General features: G+C 43.8%; 1 protein-coding gene across 1 annotated transcript in view; it reads right to left on the bottom strand.

The window, feature by feature from the left end:
- Positions 1–5,253: 5,253 nt before the first annotated feature.
- The window catches only part of LOC135210964 (general transcription factor 3C polypeptide 3-like), a 641,134-nt gene continuing 629,410 nt past the window's right edge, over positions 5,254–16,977 (bottom strand). The window contains exon 14 of the mRNA XM_064243945.1: positions 5,254–15,641. Coding sequence (XP_064100015.1) covers positions 14,906–15,641 — 736 coding nt within the window. The 3' untranslated portion in view covers positions 5,254–14,905. The remainder of the gene's footprint in view (positions 15,642–16,977) is intronic.

A 16,977-nucleotide genomic window follows, 5' to 3' on the forward strand; every position in this document is an offset into this window, starting at 1 on the left:
GGTGGTGGCAATTCCATTGGTGGGTGAAAAATTGGATTCATAAATATTATTTATGTTCATTATGTATCTAGCTCTTTTTGGGAAAGAGCTAGTACTATTAACTGCTGTTACTTGATTACAGTTTTGGAAGCAGTAAGTTGCAGGAGACGATCCTGCTTGCATGAAAGACCTCTTTGTATTTGTTATTAAATTACGGTGATGTTTTAAGGGCAAAACACCTGCCTCCACCAAAAGTGAGTTTGTTGGGGACGATCGGAAAGCTCCTGTGCACAATCGCACGCCTTCATGGTGCACTGCATCGAGAGATTTTAATGCAGATTCTGAGGCGGATGAATATATTGGACAGCAGTAATCTATATGGATAAGACTGTTGCCTTATATATCATTAATAAATGTCTCGCTTTGCTCCCCAATTAGTGTGTGATAACTTTTTTAATATGGCAAGGGCTTTGATGCCCTTGCTTTAATGTATTTGATGTGCTCTTTCCAATTAAATGTTGATAATATTACTCCTAGATACTTGATTTTTGTACAAAATTGTATTTCAGTGCTATAAAGATGCAGTTTGATTGTTTGGTTCTTCATCCACCTTTTGTCTTTGTAGAAGACGATTGCTTTTGTTTTATCAGTTGAAAATTTAAAATCCACTGAATTTGCCCAACTACATATATTTGAAATGGCAGTACGAGAACTCTCTGAGCATGTCTCAGATTACTACTTCGTCATTACTAGGTAAAATGACAAAGTCATCAAACATATAAACTGTTTTTTTACACCACTTGGTAAATTTATAGTAATGTCATTGATTGCTAAAGCAAACAATGTACAGCTCAAGACACTACCTTGAGGGATTCCTTCTTCCAGTTTATAGGTTACTGAGTAGGAATTTTCTACTCTTACTTGAAAAGTTCTGTTTGTTAAGAAGTTCTTAATAAATATTGGTAAGTGGCCTCTTAGTCCCTTGGAGTGGAGTTTTTGCATGATGTTATGTTTCCATGTTGTATCGTATGCTTTTTCTATATCAAAAAATATTAGCTACTGTTAATTTCTTTTGTTCAAAGCCTTTTTTGATATGATCTTCTAAATGTGTTAAGGGATCTAGGGTTGATCTGCCAGCTATTGAACCAGATTGTGTTGGTGTTAAAATGGATTCTTTGGTTATTACATACGTTAATCGTGCATTAACCATTTTTTCTAAGATTTTGCATAGGCAACTTGTTAGAGATATCGGTCTATAATTGGATGGATTACTTGCATCCTTTCCTGGTTTGTTTATTGGAATAATTATGGCATGTTTCCATTTATCAGGAAAGACACGTTTTAGCCAGATACTATTGTAAAATTTTAATAAATATGATTTAGCTATAGGAGCTAATTTTTCTATCATTTCAAATGATATTTTATCATATCCTGGTGCAGAGGGATGACAAGAGTTGATGGCATTATCTAGTTCATCCATGTTAAAAATATAGTTATATTCCAGGTCTTCAAGAGTTTCAAAATTGAGTATTATATTTCTTTTTGTTTCTGATACTTTGTGAAAAAATGTGATCAGGCTGGAGTTAAGCACTGATGTTTTCAAAATGTTTCCCAATTATGTTTGATATTTCATAAGTATCATGGTATATTTTTCCATTTAAATGTATTGCACTTCTTGGAGGTCTTATATGTTTTCCATTGATTTTCCTTATCTTTTGCCAGACCATCCCTTGTGGATGTGTTTGAAGATATGTTTGAGACATATTCCTTCCATGATGCGATTTTTTCAGCTATTACCGTTTTTCTAAATGGCTGCATATTTGTTATATAGTGGTTTAATGTGGTTAATTGTTATGTTTGTTATAACTATTTTGTTTAATATGTTTATACTATAGGGCATTTTGTTGAGTGATTTTAAGGCGAGTTTTGAGTCTGTTTAGATTGCGACTCAATATATGTTTTATTTTACTTAATGTTGTTAATGTTGGATTCCACCATGGGACAGGGGATTTTGTGGAATGTGTTTTGGTTTTGGAATACTTTTATCTGCAGCATTTATTATGAAGTTTGAGAAGGATTCACATGTAGTATTGTGATCTTCATTATGTGGGAATGGTGGTATGTTTCGTGTGTATAGGAAATATTTATCCAGTTTAGCTTTTTTGGATATTATATCTTGTAGGTGGCAATATTTTGACTTTTTTGACATTACTTAAGTAGTTCAGAATGATTGGGAAATGGTCACTTGTGTATGAATCGTCTAGGACGTTCCATTCAAATTTCTCCGCTACATCATTTGAACATAATGAAATGTCAATGAAGAAAAGGTTAGGTGTGTATTTGAAAAATATGTTGGAACTTCGCTTTCATTGAGACAATACAGATTGTGTTTCATTATAGTATTCTCTATGTTGATTCCGGATGTGTCAGTGGGGTTATTAATATCCATAAAGGATTTATGTGCATTAAAATCTCCTACTATAAGTAGTGGTTCCTGTATACTTTTGCTAATAAGTTCAGAAAACTCACTGAAATTTGCATTGAAATTTGGTTGGTTATATAAATTCAAATAGTAATTTTACTTTTATCAGGCATATACAGTTTAATTGATGTTATTTGATATGGCATAGATGGTATGTCAACAGGTTCATATGTAATGCTATTTATGAACGTATATGGGCTGTGCCTAATTTTCCACCGTCAGTTGGTGAATAACAGGCAATTTTATAGTGTTGGATATTTGTAGGGTTACTTCCTATATGTTGTAGACATATGCACATTGGGTTGTGATCTCGTATGATTCTTTGTAATTCACCCAGACGTAGTTCGGGTTAAGAGACCATTTATATTCCATTGAATGATTTTATATTCCATTATTGGGAGGAATTGGTGTTAAATTCTGTAAATTGATTGCTGATTTTACTTTATCTCGTAGTTTATATGCATTTGAATTTATTTGTGGTTTTTTAATCGTTGTATTTGTATGTTGGTTATTAGATTCTGCAGTTGTTTGTTTTTCATAGTTGAATATTAATAAGTCTATTTTTGATTTTATAATTTCCTTTTAGTATTTTAAGGATTCAGAACATAATTCGTTCTCATGTTGGTGTGTTAAAGGGCACCTCCTTAATTTGGTAAAATTGTCAATACAATTTCGTACTGTGTCCTCTGTCTTGGTAGTTAGTTGGTTATATGTACTTACAAAGCATTCATTACAACCACAAGATGAAGCATGTTTGGTAATGTTAATTATTGGTTCAGAAGTTTTTGGTCTAGCTTTAGAAATTTCTGGTTTTGTAATTCTATTGTTCCTTTTCTGTAGTGATAAGGACTGTTGGTTTGAGGGGTTATTTTGTTTTGTTGTTGTTAATGGGATATTTCGGTCTTGTGGATGGTTGGGGGGTGATAGTTATATTTTGGTTTGGTTTAATGGTATGATTTTCATTAGTATTATTTGATGGAAATTGTAAAGAGTGATCTTTACTGTCCAGATGTTGGCTGTTTGATTGAGATTGAGGGTAATTGTGTATTTCCACTTGTGATGAGGTTAGTTTAATATCTTTTTTAAAATGTTCTCCTGGTGTAGTTGGAGTCTCTCTGGATTGATTGTAATTTTCAATATTTACTTTTTTTTCCCTTAGGTGGGGTTCTTTCTAGAATTCTTTTCTTTTTGCCAGTTCGATTATCATCATTATTTAATTCTTCTTCTATTGGAAGTTCTTTTCCATGGATAACTGAATCATCTATGTTGGTGGTGGTATTGGTTGTTGTAATATCACTTTTATTTTGGGTTTCAGTATTATTGGTATGAAATCCAGTTCCATGTTTATACTATCTTGTTTGTCATTGTGCTGTTTGATGTCTTGATTTTTAGTCACATTTGAAAAGGTGGGGGTTTTGGATGGATTGTTAACGCCTCTTACTTTTAGCTCAAGTCTGGCTTCCATGACTGACATTCCTGTCCTATTTATTAACAAACTTGAAGTTTGGTGTTTATATTGGTAAATGACACTCCTTAGATTTTGCGTGATGGGCTAGTCCACAATTAATACATTTTGATTGTTTACAGTTCCAATTAGTGGTATGGTCATCTGATGCACAAGACTGCACATATAGCTTTATTACGGCATCTTTTGTATGTGTGTCCATACCTTGAGCACTGTGTACATTGTAATGGTTTAGGAACAAAAGGACGAACTTCTCTATTTTGTCCAAGAATTTTTATTTTAAATGGCCTGTAAATTTTATTTTGGCAATGTTGATATTTTTACTTTTATCTTTCCTACTTGAAATAGAGTATATTTCTAAATCGTGGATATTGTTATATCTCAATTTTAGGGAGTCTAGCAATAGTTGTTTTGAAGGAAGCTCCTGCTCGCTATTGGGTAGGATGACTGTACCCTGTACATAATTCAATGTTTCATGGCTTGTAATTATTACCTTTATATTATTTATTTTCTGTTTATACTTAAAAAGGCAGTGGACTGCTTTTTATTGGTTACTTGGATAAGCCATTCATTGTCCTTGATGTCGTCTGATTCCATGTCTTGTGTTGGATATATGTTAAGTAATTTGTTTTCTAGCATCGCTGCTGAGATTTTGTTGTCAGCTTTGAGGACTAGAAATCTTGACCAATTATCTGGTCCAAAGAGGTCATCAAAATGTACCAATGTGGGATTAAGTCGGTAATTTTTGTTTCTTTTTGGTCCTTGTTTTATGTATGTTGCTTGTCTATTATGATTTTTTTATATTTTTCTGTATTGCTGAGAGGATTATTTGTCTCTAATTCAGAATTATTGTTCATCATATATGGTTTCCATTGTTACGATATTGGAGTTTACCAATTTATTTTGTTTGTTTCTTTTGTATTTATGCACTCTATTTGGTTTTCTGGCTCTGCTGCTTTACTTGGAACAGGGTGTTTCCTTTGTATCTTTTATAGTACTTTCACTACTTGTGGCAGTACCTAGGAAATTCGGGAGTGACGTGCCAATGGTCATCAACTGTGCCGTAGTTTTCCATCATGGGGCCCAGGGGTACTCAAATCATTTATTTCACAGTTCATAAATTTTGAGTTTTTACACACACACACAAAAAAAAAAAAAAAAAAAAATTCTTGAAAAGATATCATTGCCCTTCGCGAAGTTAAATTTTCTGCCAAAGGCACAAGTGAGAAAGGACTCCCAAATGTCCGCATCCCTACCCTACCCCAAAATGGGGATGGCATAACATGATTAGTATGGCCCAAGGTGTAAGCAGAACCTGCTGCTAGGACTAAGAGTATTATGTTAATACAATTATCCCCATCCTAATCACATTATGGGCAAACTGGATAGAATGCCGAGAGTTCTATTCCTAGAACCAGGCCCCCCCTGGAATCCGTGGTCCAGCTCCACAGAATAGTTCCGCCTGAAAAACAGGTCCGAACATTGTCGGTAGATGATGGATCTACCACAGTTCTCACTATTTAGCTTCGGATTTAACTCCACGTTAAGCCATGATATGTTTTCTCATTTATTTGCTTTCAAAAATTTTGGCAAAAAATGGAAAGGTCCACATAAGTTTACTCGAAAATATATAATGTCATATGGGACTCTTGGGTTCGAACCTGGGAAGAGATTCCTGAGGTTCGAGAGCCCCCTCACCACGTAAAGGTGGTCCCAAAATGAGGGGGTGGGAGTAGTTTGGAGTAGGAGGGAAGCAGAGAGGATGAGTAGGACAGGGGGACAATGCCTCACCAGTCCAGCCTTTGGCGGGATGTGGATACGGTGCAGAAGAGACTCTCTCTCTCTCTCTCTCTCTACATCAAGACCTGGCCCCCTTGATCTATGTGAAGACTGCGTGTTGAAAGCTGGCATGGAGAATGGTCTCCTCTTGCACTAATGAGAAAATTAGGACTCCCTCCATCTACATACAGTCTGGAGATGATGAACAACAGTGAGGAGTGGCAATCCTGTTTGCTTCTGTACACACAAAAAAGCCCTAAGGGGGGAGCAGCTCTCCCTTATGGAGTGCCTGCCCCTGGAATGGTGGGTGGAACAAGAACGCCTGTGACCTAGAGTTCTTGTGAGAGCTTGAGAGAGTTCTAGGAGGATAAGATCGAGCATGGTTCCTGTCCAAGTAACGAGGAAATGGGGTACATCTCTGCCTGTACCATTGATTGCCGGAAGGTGGGGGACAGACAGGGATCTCTGGTGGTAGGGGAGAGCTAAGGAGCCAATGAAAGAGAGGATGGGGAGGGCAATAGTGAGTGAGAGGAACATTTTCTCACAGCCATAAGCCTCTATGATTCCCAAAATGAACTGAAAGTCAGACAGGGGCTGGGGGACGGTGGAGGGAGGTGATGACTTCCATGGTCTGCTAATTGGGGGTTATCTCGTGGGAGGTGGATGTGGTGGAAAGGGTCAGTGCCAGGGCTGAAGAAAAATAAAATTCTGTTGTATCCCCTCGTGCCCAGTCGAGAAATCTGAAAATGTACCTCTTCATACCCAGCCAAGGAGTCGGATAATGCTGAGAGGAGAACCTGTAATATTAAAGAAAAGCCACAATTTCCTCAACTGCATCACAGATTTCATTTAACCTGCTCATCAGAGGGAGGAATTGGTTTAATAAATGGAGGCTTGGCACTGCAGGAAGTACTTGGGAATGAAGGAAGGGGAATGGTTTTTTGGGGTGGATTAAAGCTCTGGAAGGACTTTGCCTCACTTCTGGCGTGGGGCTATGAAGGAGAGGGATCTTTCTTAGTTTTCTCCTTCTTCTCCCCATAATGCTCCAACAGATAAGGCCAAGCAGCTCAAACAGGACAGGATGAAAATCAAGAGTACATTCTTTTCCCTTCAAGAAATACAGACTGAATGTGAATAAAATTGTAGTAGGGACAAATCGATTACAGAGTTGACCATGGCCCTAGTAGTACCATTGCTCCTTCTTACTCTCCCTAGGAATAGAGAGTCATCAAAGGTTAACAAAACACACAAAACAAAAAGCAAAATACCTGTCGCATACAGGAAATACTCAGTACATACAAATCAGCTCTGAAAAGCACAAAGAGTGCCCAAGCGCACACAAAGCACAACAATTATTTAACTGGCACACAGGCAATAAGAATAACGCAACTCCATCACTGCAGAGAAACAGTGGCAGGTTAAACTGGGCATCCTCTCTTCCCCAATCTCCACCTGAGTACCCTCCTTGTTAGTCACCTGTACACAGCTGTTCCTGTGCATGCTCTGAAGGATATTCCATGTATGAATAGTACAGTTCTGGCATCGTATAAGAACAAAGTGTATATATTCATTCATTCTGCATAGCTGTTCCCATCATAGAGAATCATCATTATCTGTCCTATCTGTCAGCACTCAGCATCTTAGAAAAGGATCTTTGAAAGCCTGTACGTACAGAAGTACAGTTTCTCATGAAACAAGGAACATAAGCAAAACCTCAAACTGATAATCTGCATAATGGCTGCGACTAATAACAAATTTTAACGCAAAATACTTCAAATATAAAGAATAGTTATTAATATCAATGAAAACAATGCTTAAAAAGTAATTACTAACCAAAAATCACAAATTTTAAGTAATTTGTATTTTTCTTAGCTATAGTACTTACCACGAACTACTATCGTAGGAGAATCCTGGATGTCAATCTGGTACCGACCAGAAAAAACTGGTTATTCCCTCCCGACCCCCAGCCAGGTATGTGCCCCAGGGTCATAGATCACAACTTCTGACTTGCAGTCCTTTCCACACCTCTAGAACTCCTGCCTTCAGATACGCAGGGACGGAAGGGTGGGAGTAAAAATTCTGTAGTTCAGGGTAAGTATAGCTAGGAAAAATACAAATTACTCAAAATTTGTGATTTGTTCTGACGCTGTATACTTACCCCGAACTACTATCGTAGGAGACTTATTCCTTAGGAGGCGGGAGTATCTAGGGAAGGATGAGTCCCGTCTAAGGAAGAGGTCAGCCTCCTTCAGGAAGGAAGGAAGGAGGGGGGGGGGACCCATTCTGCTGGATTAGGGCGCAGGTAGGGATCCCTCCACCGAATAGAGCTGATCCTGACTGGTGGGTAGGGGAGGGAATAACTCTCTATGAGTGTAATGCAAGGGTTTGTAAGCATATAATGTCCCTCACATAGACTCACCTAATGGCTGAGGAATTTTGACGATTACGTCGAAGGCCCAGTAGGGAAAGGGGGAGTGAGGAAGGATAAAACACACATCATACACTCACATTCATACGACGAATCCCACCCACCCCCAGCTAGACTAGACCCTCTGCTGGCCTGCAACCACCAGCCCGATCTCAAAAGCATCAAGAGACCTCCTCGTGCAATCCTTGAGGTAATGGGCCATAAAGGTGGACTGCCTCTTCCACACCCCTGCCTGGAGGATCTGGCCGATGGTCAGGTTCTTGGCGAAAGGCAGGGAGGTGCCTATAACTCTGATATCATGGGGCTTCGCACCTTGAGGTGGCCCAGCCCCCTCATAGTAGGCTCTCCTGATGGTCTCCCTCAACCAGAAGGAGATGGTGTTCTTCGCGACCGTCCTCTTCTCGCACCAGGTAGAGACAAACAGGTTTTGAATACCGGGGCAGAGTCCTTCCGTCCTGCTGAGGTACTTCCTTACCGCCCTGACTGGGTAAAGGAGCAGATCCTTAGGGTTCTCTGACATCGGTAGGGCTGCAGTGGAAAACTCCACGAACCGCTCGTCCAAAACCAACGAGTTCTGAGTCTTGGCTACAAAGGACAGCACGAACCTGAAAGTTAGATCCCTCCATCCCCTTGAGTGGGACACCTGGTAGGAGAGGCCATGAAGCTCCCCAACCCTCTTGGAGGATGCTAAGACCAAGAGGAAGACTGTCTTGAGTTTGAGCTCTGTCTGTAATATCCTTGAGCAGCTCGAAGGGGGCGCTTTTTTAAGTGCATCCAGGACCCTGGCCATGTCCCAACAAGGTACTGTCAGGGACCTGGGGGGGCATGCCTGCTCAAAGCCCCTATTAAGCAGGGAGTACTTGGAATTCCCTAGGTCTACCCCTCTTTGATAAAAGACCTGGCTCAAAGCCGCCCTGACCCCTTTGATGGTTGCGATGGAGAGCCCCTTGTCCTCCCTCAGATGGACTAGGAATTCCGCGACATGGGAATCTTGGTCCGTAGGAGGTCCAAGTTCTGTCCCTTGCACCAGGCCAAGAAGAGCTTCCACTTCACTTGGTAAACTGCTGCAGAGGACTTCCTAAGGCATCCCGACATGCAGGAAGCCACCTTGCTTGAGAAACCCCTCTTGCTCAGGAGGAGCTTGATAGCCTCCACCCGTGAAGGCAGAGGGCATCCAGGCCCTCGTGAAACCTCTCGAAGTGGGGCTGCCTTAGAAGGTCCGGCCTTCGGGGGAGTTCCCAGGGTTCTTGGGTGGACATCTCCAGGAGGTCCGGGAACCAGTCTCTGTCTAGCCACCTGGGGGCTACAAAGGTCATGACTGTGGCTTTAGAGGCCCGGAGACAATTGAGGACCTGCCTGAGGACTCTGAAGGGGGGAAATGCGCAGAGGTCTAGACGGTCCCAGGGGTGCTGGAACACGTCTTCCCACACCGCTGCCAGGCCCGGGACCAGAGAGCAGAACACTGGGAGCTTGTGGTTCAGGCTCATTGCGAACAAGTCCATGGAGGGGGAACCCCACCTCCCGATCATCTCACCCGCTACTGACAGGTGTCGGGACCATTCTGCCCCTAGGACCTGGCCTTGCCTGCTGAGTCCGTCGGCGATCACGTTCCTCTTTCCCGGAATGAACCTTGCTGACAGGGAGATTCCGGCGTTCTCCACCCTTTCTAGTACAACCTCTGCCAAGGCGCACCGGGGTCACAATCTCAGACCCCCCTGGTTTTTTATGTAAGCAACGACAGTGGCATTGTCACACATGAATGCCACTCGTTGTGTCTCAGGCTGGTTTCGAAGGCTTGTAGTGCTTTGAGGATGGCCAGGAGCTCCAGGCTGTTAATATGGAGCTCGCACTCCCGATCCGACCACTCCCCCCCTCATTTCTGACTGTAGGTGGGCTCCCCAGCCCTCCCTCGATGTGTCTGTGAATAAGAGCATCTCCGGAGGAACATCCGCCAGCGGGAACCCCGGCCAGAGGTTCGTGTCGTCTAACCACCAACGAAGGGCATCCGCCATCGGCTGAGGGAGTTAACAGCTCCCATGGGTTCTTCCCGTCCGAGGCCCACCCGTCCTTCAAGTTCCACTGGATGGGCCTCATCTTCAGCCTTCCCTGAGGTAGTACTAGCTTCTCCAGGGAGATGAGGTGGCCTATCAGCCTCTGCCACTCTCTAACTGGCCGGGGCATGTCTGTCAGGAAAGGGGTCGCTACGTCCTTCAAGTTGGAAATTCGTTCCTCCGACGGGAACGCCCTGGCTCTCACTGTATCTAGATCCACTCCCAAGTACACCATCCCGTTGGTGGGTTCCAGGTGCGACTTCTCCCAGTTCAGGATGATGCCTTGAGGAAGTAAGGAGTAGCCAATTGTCCAGGTACAGCAGGAGACACATGCCCTTCTTGTGGGCCCAGCCAGACACAAGGGAGAACACTCTCGTGAATACCTGTGGTGCTGTGGACAGGCCGAAACAGAGGGTCCTAAACTGGTACGTCATTTCCTCCCACCTTACGCGGAGGTACTTCCTGCTGGAGGGGCGTACTGGGATCAGAAAGTATGCATCCTTGAGGCCCAGGGACAGCATGAAGTCCCCTTCCCTCAAGGCCGCCAGCACAGAGCGAGGGATCTCCATCTTGAACTCAGTCTTGAGGACATATGAGTTGTGGATGGACAGGGCTCCCTTCTCTAATAGAGACAGGACCTCCAGTTGAAGAGCCTCCCCATGACCGAGGATCCAGGGCTGAACGCCCCCTGTCCGGCTCCCCCATCAGGGGAGGTTTTACGTCTTGGAAGGGGATCCGGTAGCCGTCCCTGAGGACCTGGACAGTCCAGGGATTGGCCTCAAGATACTCCCAGTCCCGCCAATGATTGGAGAGGCACCCGCCCACCCGAGGCTTCAAGTCAGGTAGGAGGCCTTGCCTCCTACTTTCCTCTAGAGAAGCGGCCGCCTTTACCTCTGCAAGAGGACGTGGGCCTGGCTCTAAAAGAGGAAGAGGAGGCCTTAGTGGCCCTGGAGGAGGGCTGAGTTCCCTGATGGCCCCAGCCTCCTGCAGATGGTTCCGAAATACCCGAGGGGGCCCCTACCCCCAATTTGGGTCCATGTCTTGGCTTCTGGGTTTTGATACTACGCCGTGGCGCTGGTTGCCTGCACAAGGACGACACCCTGTAGACGACGAAGTCCTGGTTCGCCTTCCTCCACCATTCTATGGCTTCCTCCACCAGGCAATCCAGGAAAAGGGGTTCCCCTGACACCAGAGCATTCCGGAGGGCCTTCACCTCCCTGTCCGGGAAGCCCCTCAGGAGGCGAGCAAGAATCACATCTCTCTGCCTCAGGACCCAGTTAGTCCATTGGGTCAGCAGCTGGGTGGTCAGGAAGCCCAGAGACTTGCCCCTTGACAGCACCAACTCCTTGAAGGCGGCCAACTCGCTTTTGTCCTGCAGGTCAAGTTCCGTCGCGAAGCTGGTGACTGCGCCCGTCCAGTGGTCCACCCACGACGCAACGTAGATGGAGGTCGACGCCGTGGACTCCATGGCCATGGCCTCCTGTTGGGAGAAGGAAATGGGACCTGCCAATAACTTCTCCCCCGAACAGTCCGGCAAGAGGGCTGTGAGAGGGCCCTCTACTGTCTTCAGGGCCAGGTACATACCCTCTGGCGCGTATAACTTTCTCTGCCTGGCTTTGGCAGCCAGAAAGAGCTTCAGCAAGCCCAGGGCCCTCAGGGAGTTCTTGGGTCCTGCTACTACTTCCTCCACCTGTTCCAGGGCCTTGGCTGAGTAGGGGGCCTGGGGGAGGGACAGGGAAGGTTTGGACTCCACCTTACCCCAAAGAGTCGGTCTACCACCAAGAGTCTCCTGGAGTCTGGGGGAGTGGGGAGTTCCGCCAAACCGTTCTGCACCCAGATCAACCCAAGCACCCTGTGGAACACAGAGCCCTCGTCTGTGGCACCTTGGCCCTCCAGGGGGCTCTGAAGACTGGTGAGAGCGAAGGCGTCCTCCTCAAATTCCTCTCTCGACAAGGACAGCCCTGCTACCAGTTGCAGGAACAGGAGTGGGCTGCCGGGCCGAAACGGAGCCCTCTACTTCTAACTGAGGCACCCCCGGGGAAGGGAGGGTCCGCCCACGCTGGAGGGGCAGTCATGGGCCACTTTCTGGATGAGGGGGAAGCTCAGCCGGTTGAGCACTGGAGTGGAACACTCCACTCCTCCTGTGTAACGGGTGGGAGTGGAGGTCCTGAACAGGAAGGAGCCCGCCTGGCTGGTGCAAAGGCCGCTGGGGCCACCGACGCTGGTATAGGATCCACCAGAGCCACAGGGGGACAACCCCAGGAGGGGGGGAGGCCCCTCTCATGGGGGGACCTCGAGGGAGCAGTGCATTTGGGAGCCGACTTCAGAGACCGGGAGGCCAGCAAGTGACAGCGCCTACAGCGCGACCTGTCCTGGCGACAGCCACTCCTACTCCGACCCCTGCAGTCCCGGTTACGACGGGGAGATCTGGACCTACGATCCGGGAAGAAGGAGAAAGAACGACCTCGACTCCTCCCGTAGCATCTCCTCTTGGAGTGATAGAGCCTCCTCCTCAACAACCTGTAGGAGGAACCACCCGACGACGATCTCTCTTCCGATGAGCAGCCTCTCCTCTTGTCTCTTCTGCGGCGGTTCCTGTTCCGAGGTGAGAGGGAGGTGCAGCCGGGGTGATCCGTGTGGGAGTGAACGGAGAGACCCTCCCCCAGGGAGCTCCCTCTAGCGAGAGCCTCCGTCCCAGTAAGGGGGGAAGGAGGGGCCCCAGAATGGGAACGCCTCCTCCCTTAGGGGGGACCTACCTGGTGTACGGGGAGTGCCAGACCACGGGCCAGGGGGAACACCAGATGAATCCGTCGGCTCCGTCGCCTACCTGGAAGATCCCCCACCTCCGGAGAGGTGGCTGGGATCGCGGAGGAAAGTCCCACAGGGATCCCGGGTGGACCGAGCAGAGCACCCGGCTCCGGACCAGCGCACTCCTCAGCTGGTGGCAAGTTCTTGGAGGCGCATAGCGCAGCAACCAGTGTGTCCATGGATGGAGTGCCCGGCAGGCCACCATGAGTCCAGCACACCTGCAAAAAAGCGGAATCATCTGACGGTACATCCTTCACCAAAACAGACTCCTTGGGTCCCGCCATTTGCGGGGACCTGGCAACGGGCTCACTTAGATCCCCTCGCTGGGAGGGGACAGGGGAACACTCCGAACGCTCTGTCAGGGAATCCTGACAGCAAGCAGGCGACAGCAAAGGACCTCCAGGGCAACAGTTAGTACTCCTACTCCGTGGCACCTCCGATTAAGCCTTCTTGGAAGGAGAGCGAGGCTTCTTGTGCTTGGTTGAGGCCAGATCCCATTAATGATCCAACCACGCGGTGCACTCTCCATATGGCCTCCCGCAAACAAGGGCGACCCCAACACTTGTTGCACAAAGTGTGGGGATCTATCTTGAAAGGCGACAAGAAGGTCCCACAGGCCCTGCCCTCAGGACCTGGGCAACACCGCTGCAACGAAGACTCCATGAAAACCTGAAAGACTACACACACGCAGCACACACACCACACATAGGGAAAGACAAGGGAAACAGGTCGGTAACGGATGACAAGCTGGAGCGTGTGAATGCTACAGCGACCAGGAAAGGAATGCAGGTCAGAGGTTGTGATCTTCGACCCTGGGGCACATACCTGGCTGCGGGTCTGGAGAGAATAACCAGTTTTTTCTGGTCGGTACCTGATTGACATCCAGGATTCTCCTACGATAGTAATTCAGGGTAAGTATACGGCGTCGGAACAACTAAATAAATACATTCACTGATGGTGAAAAGATGAAAACAGACAAAACAAAGCATATACACTACAAAAGTCAGAAGAAGAATAAGACTATACAAAACCCTATCCATAAGCTAAATAAATAAATTTCTATAAACCAGGGCTAGACAGTTAAAACCCCACAAAAAGGCTTTACCATATGACAGGCTTTTGAAAGATAAAGGATTCTATAAAATAAAAATGTCAGCACACAAACATGACAAACCAACTAAATAATACAAATAAAACAATGGCAAGATTCGTGTACAATACATACTTATATTCAGGTACAATTGCTGAATAACAATTGAAATAGTTGAATTCTACGAACAAATAGGCACAGATATTTACACATTTTAAAGGGAATAACCTAGTATGTACTTAAAGTTGTGAAAAATGTAGTTAAGTATCAAAAATGAATCTTTAATATATACAAAATAACTTTGAATTACGTATCTGAATCAACAATGATTTTATCGTTGACATCCTGTTCCAACTAAGTATCAAGTGTGTGTGTCTCTCACCATACATCCTGGATGGTGAAACAGACAGACCTGTTACTTGATTGACTGAAACTTGAAGTCAATAATAAAATCACTATTGATACAGATAACTGAAAAAATATGTAAAAAATACATGTATTTGTCACTGCTAAAAAAGGAATATGAGGCAAAAAGCTAAACAATGTAACTACCATATTTTCTTGCCTCTTAACAATATCTACTGTATAAAATTACAGCAAGATTGATAAAGACTTATCATTTTGATGTTAGGCAATCATACTGACTTCCAAGATATTCTAAACAAAACATGGGCATATATATTTCTATTTTGAAATTAACTCTAGACATATACTTTGTGACTCTTATTGCAAAACAATTAAAATATAATGATATAAAGTCACAAGAAAATTACTCTAACCACTCTTCACAAATTAAACTGATAGTACTTCCCATATAAGAGATTTAAATCTGAATGTATCTGAATAAGTACATTCTTGCTAAATTAGGAGATCCACTACTCTGGTAAATAAGAGCAAGATTAAATGCAATTTCACGAGATAAATCGAGCATTGGTCCATCTGGAGGAGACTCCACTGCAGGGAATTCCAGAGCACGCTTGTAGTAGTGAACAGCTTGAGGCAATAAATTTAGTTGATGAAATGCTCTTCCCATATTGTACATAGACTCTTGACATTCCCCTCTCATTTCTACATAGGTGTTAAGAAAAGCACAAGCCTGAACAACAAGAGAGTGCTTTTTTCCACTAAATTTTTGACAAGCCATGTGGGTGAATGTCAATCCTAACATCAGTGGAATAAGAGGATTACTAGGGTCTTGTTTAAATGCTTGTATATATTGAGCTAAAGAATATTTGTATGTCCCTGCTACCAGGCAATTATGACCATTAAGTAGGTCTAATGCTACTAAATCAGGATGCTTGTGAGTCAGTCGAAGAAGGAAACGATTATGCCTAAAATCATCAGCCTTAGATATAATTAAATTTAGCAGATTCCAGCACCTCTCACTCTCAGGATTCTTGATAACTAACTCGCGCATAATGTTATATGCAAAATATGAGCTATCATTGTAAATACATGCCAAAAGACACATAAATTCAATTTCTCTTGCCCTTTCTTTTTCTTTCATAAATTCCTTTGATCCCAATGCACTAAATGTCATTCTCTCCAATTCTTCAAATCTGAAAAGAAAGTTTTTAAAAAATGAAAGTAATGCTTTCACCAAAATACACCACATTAAAGACAGGAATATTGCAACCAGGTTTCTGTAAGTGTTCACACATGACATACACAAACACAAAATAACATTAAGACTTCACAAGTCTGGATGATACTGTGGAGAACCTTGCCTGATTATTCAGAACTTGCTAGGCTACCCTACCTTGTTTCAGAGACTAAGTTAGGCTAAGGCAAGCTTGGGTTACCAAACTAAGTATTTATTTTTATTACTGCTAAAATAAAAATATATTATAGAAGTTGACAAAATTCTCTTTAAACAGTTTCTTAACAAGAATTATCACAACTACATCATCAAAGTTGTAAAAAATCAAAACATCAATGGTTTATTACAAGTCTATAGGCAATTCACCGTCCAATGGTATGTAATAAACCCAAGAGATTAATTACTATACAGTAGTACTGCAGCTGTAAATGTATTATCACAATTTCATTCATCTTTTAACACTTCCATCAATATAATAGTTCAAATTCAAAATATGAAAGCTAGGTTTTAAGGTACCACGGCCACCATAGTGGAATGTAAACAAGTGTCACATGACCTTACTGCATTACTTTTTTTGGTAAATATTTTAAGTTTTAATCAACCTGAATATTGGGTTTAAAAGTATTTCATTATCATGAGATAAACTATGGAATTCTCTCTATCATTCTCTCTCTCTTACTGTACTTGATAAGGTATAATAGTGTTACACATACATATTTTACTCTGCTTTCCCTCTGTCAAAAAACTACTAGTTTATAAAGCATAAACCAGTGGGGAGCAAGGTAAGCAAATGCCAAATTCTTAACGAAAAAAAAATGAAGAGAAAGAGAAAGGCAAGCAAACACAAAAGTCAAGAGTGTAGGTTACCTTAATGCAATGCATACATGTACAGTGGTACCTCGACATATGAAATTAATCTGTTCTGAGGCGGCCTTCGTAACATGAGCTTTTTGTATATTGAACCGCATTTTACATGTAAATTGCCTAATTTGTTCCAAGCCCTACAAAAACACCCCAGCAAATTATATTTCCAGGCTTACAACACATGTTCTAGGGTTACGACGCCAATCCGATGGAAGAAATATGACTCCAAAAAGGCAAAATACTGTACATACTTGAGTAATATTCAACTGCATGTAATGTTCAACCCCATTTTTACTGCATATACAGGCAGTCCCCAGGTTACAACGGTGTCGGCTTACGACGTTCCAAGGTTACGACGCTTGTCAATAGACGTTATTTCTAGGGTTACGACGCATGTTCCAGGGTTACGACGCCTACAACGCTCATCTGGG

This window comes from Macrobrachium nipponense, chromosome 4 (genome assembly GCF_015104395.2).
Source record: "Macrobrachium nipponense isolate FS-2020 chromosome 4, ASM1510439v2, whole genome shotgun sequence".
Taxonomy (NCBI): Eukaryota; Metazoa; Arthropoda; class Malacostraca; order Decapoda; family Palaemonidae; genus Macrobrachium; species Macrobrachium nipponense.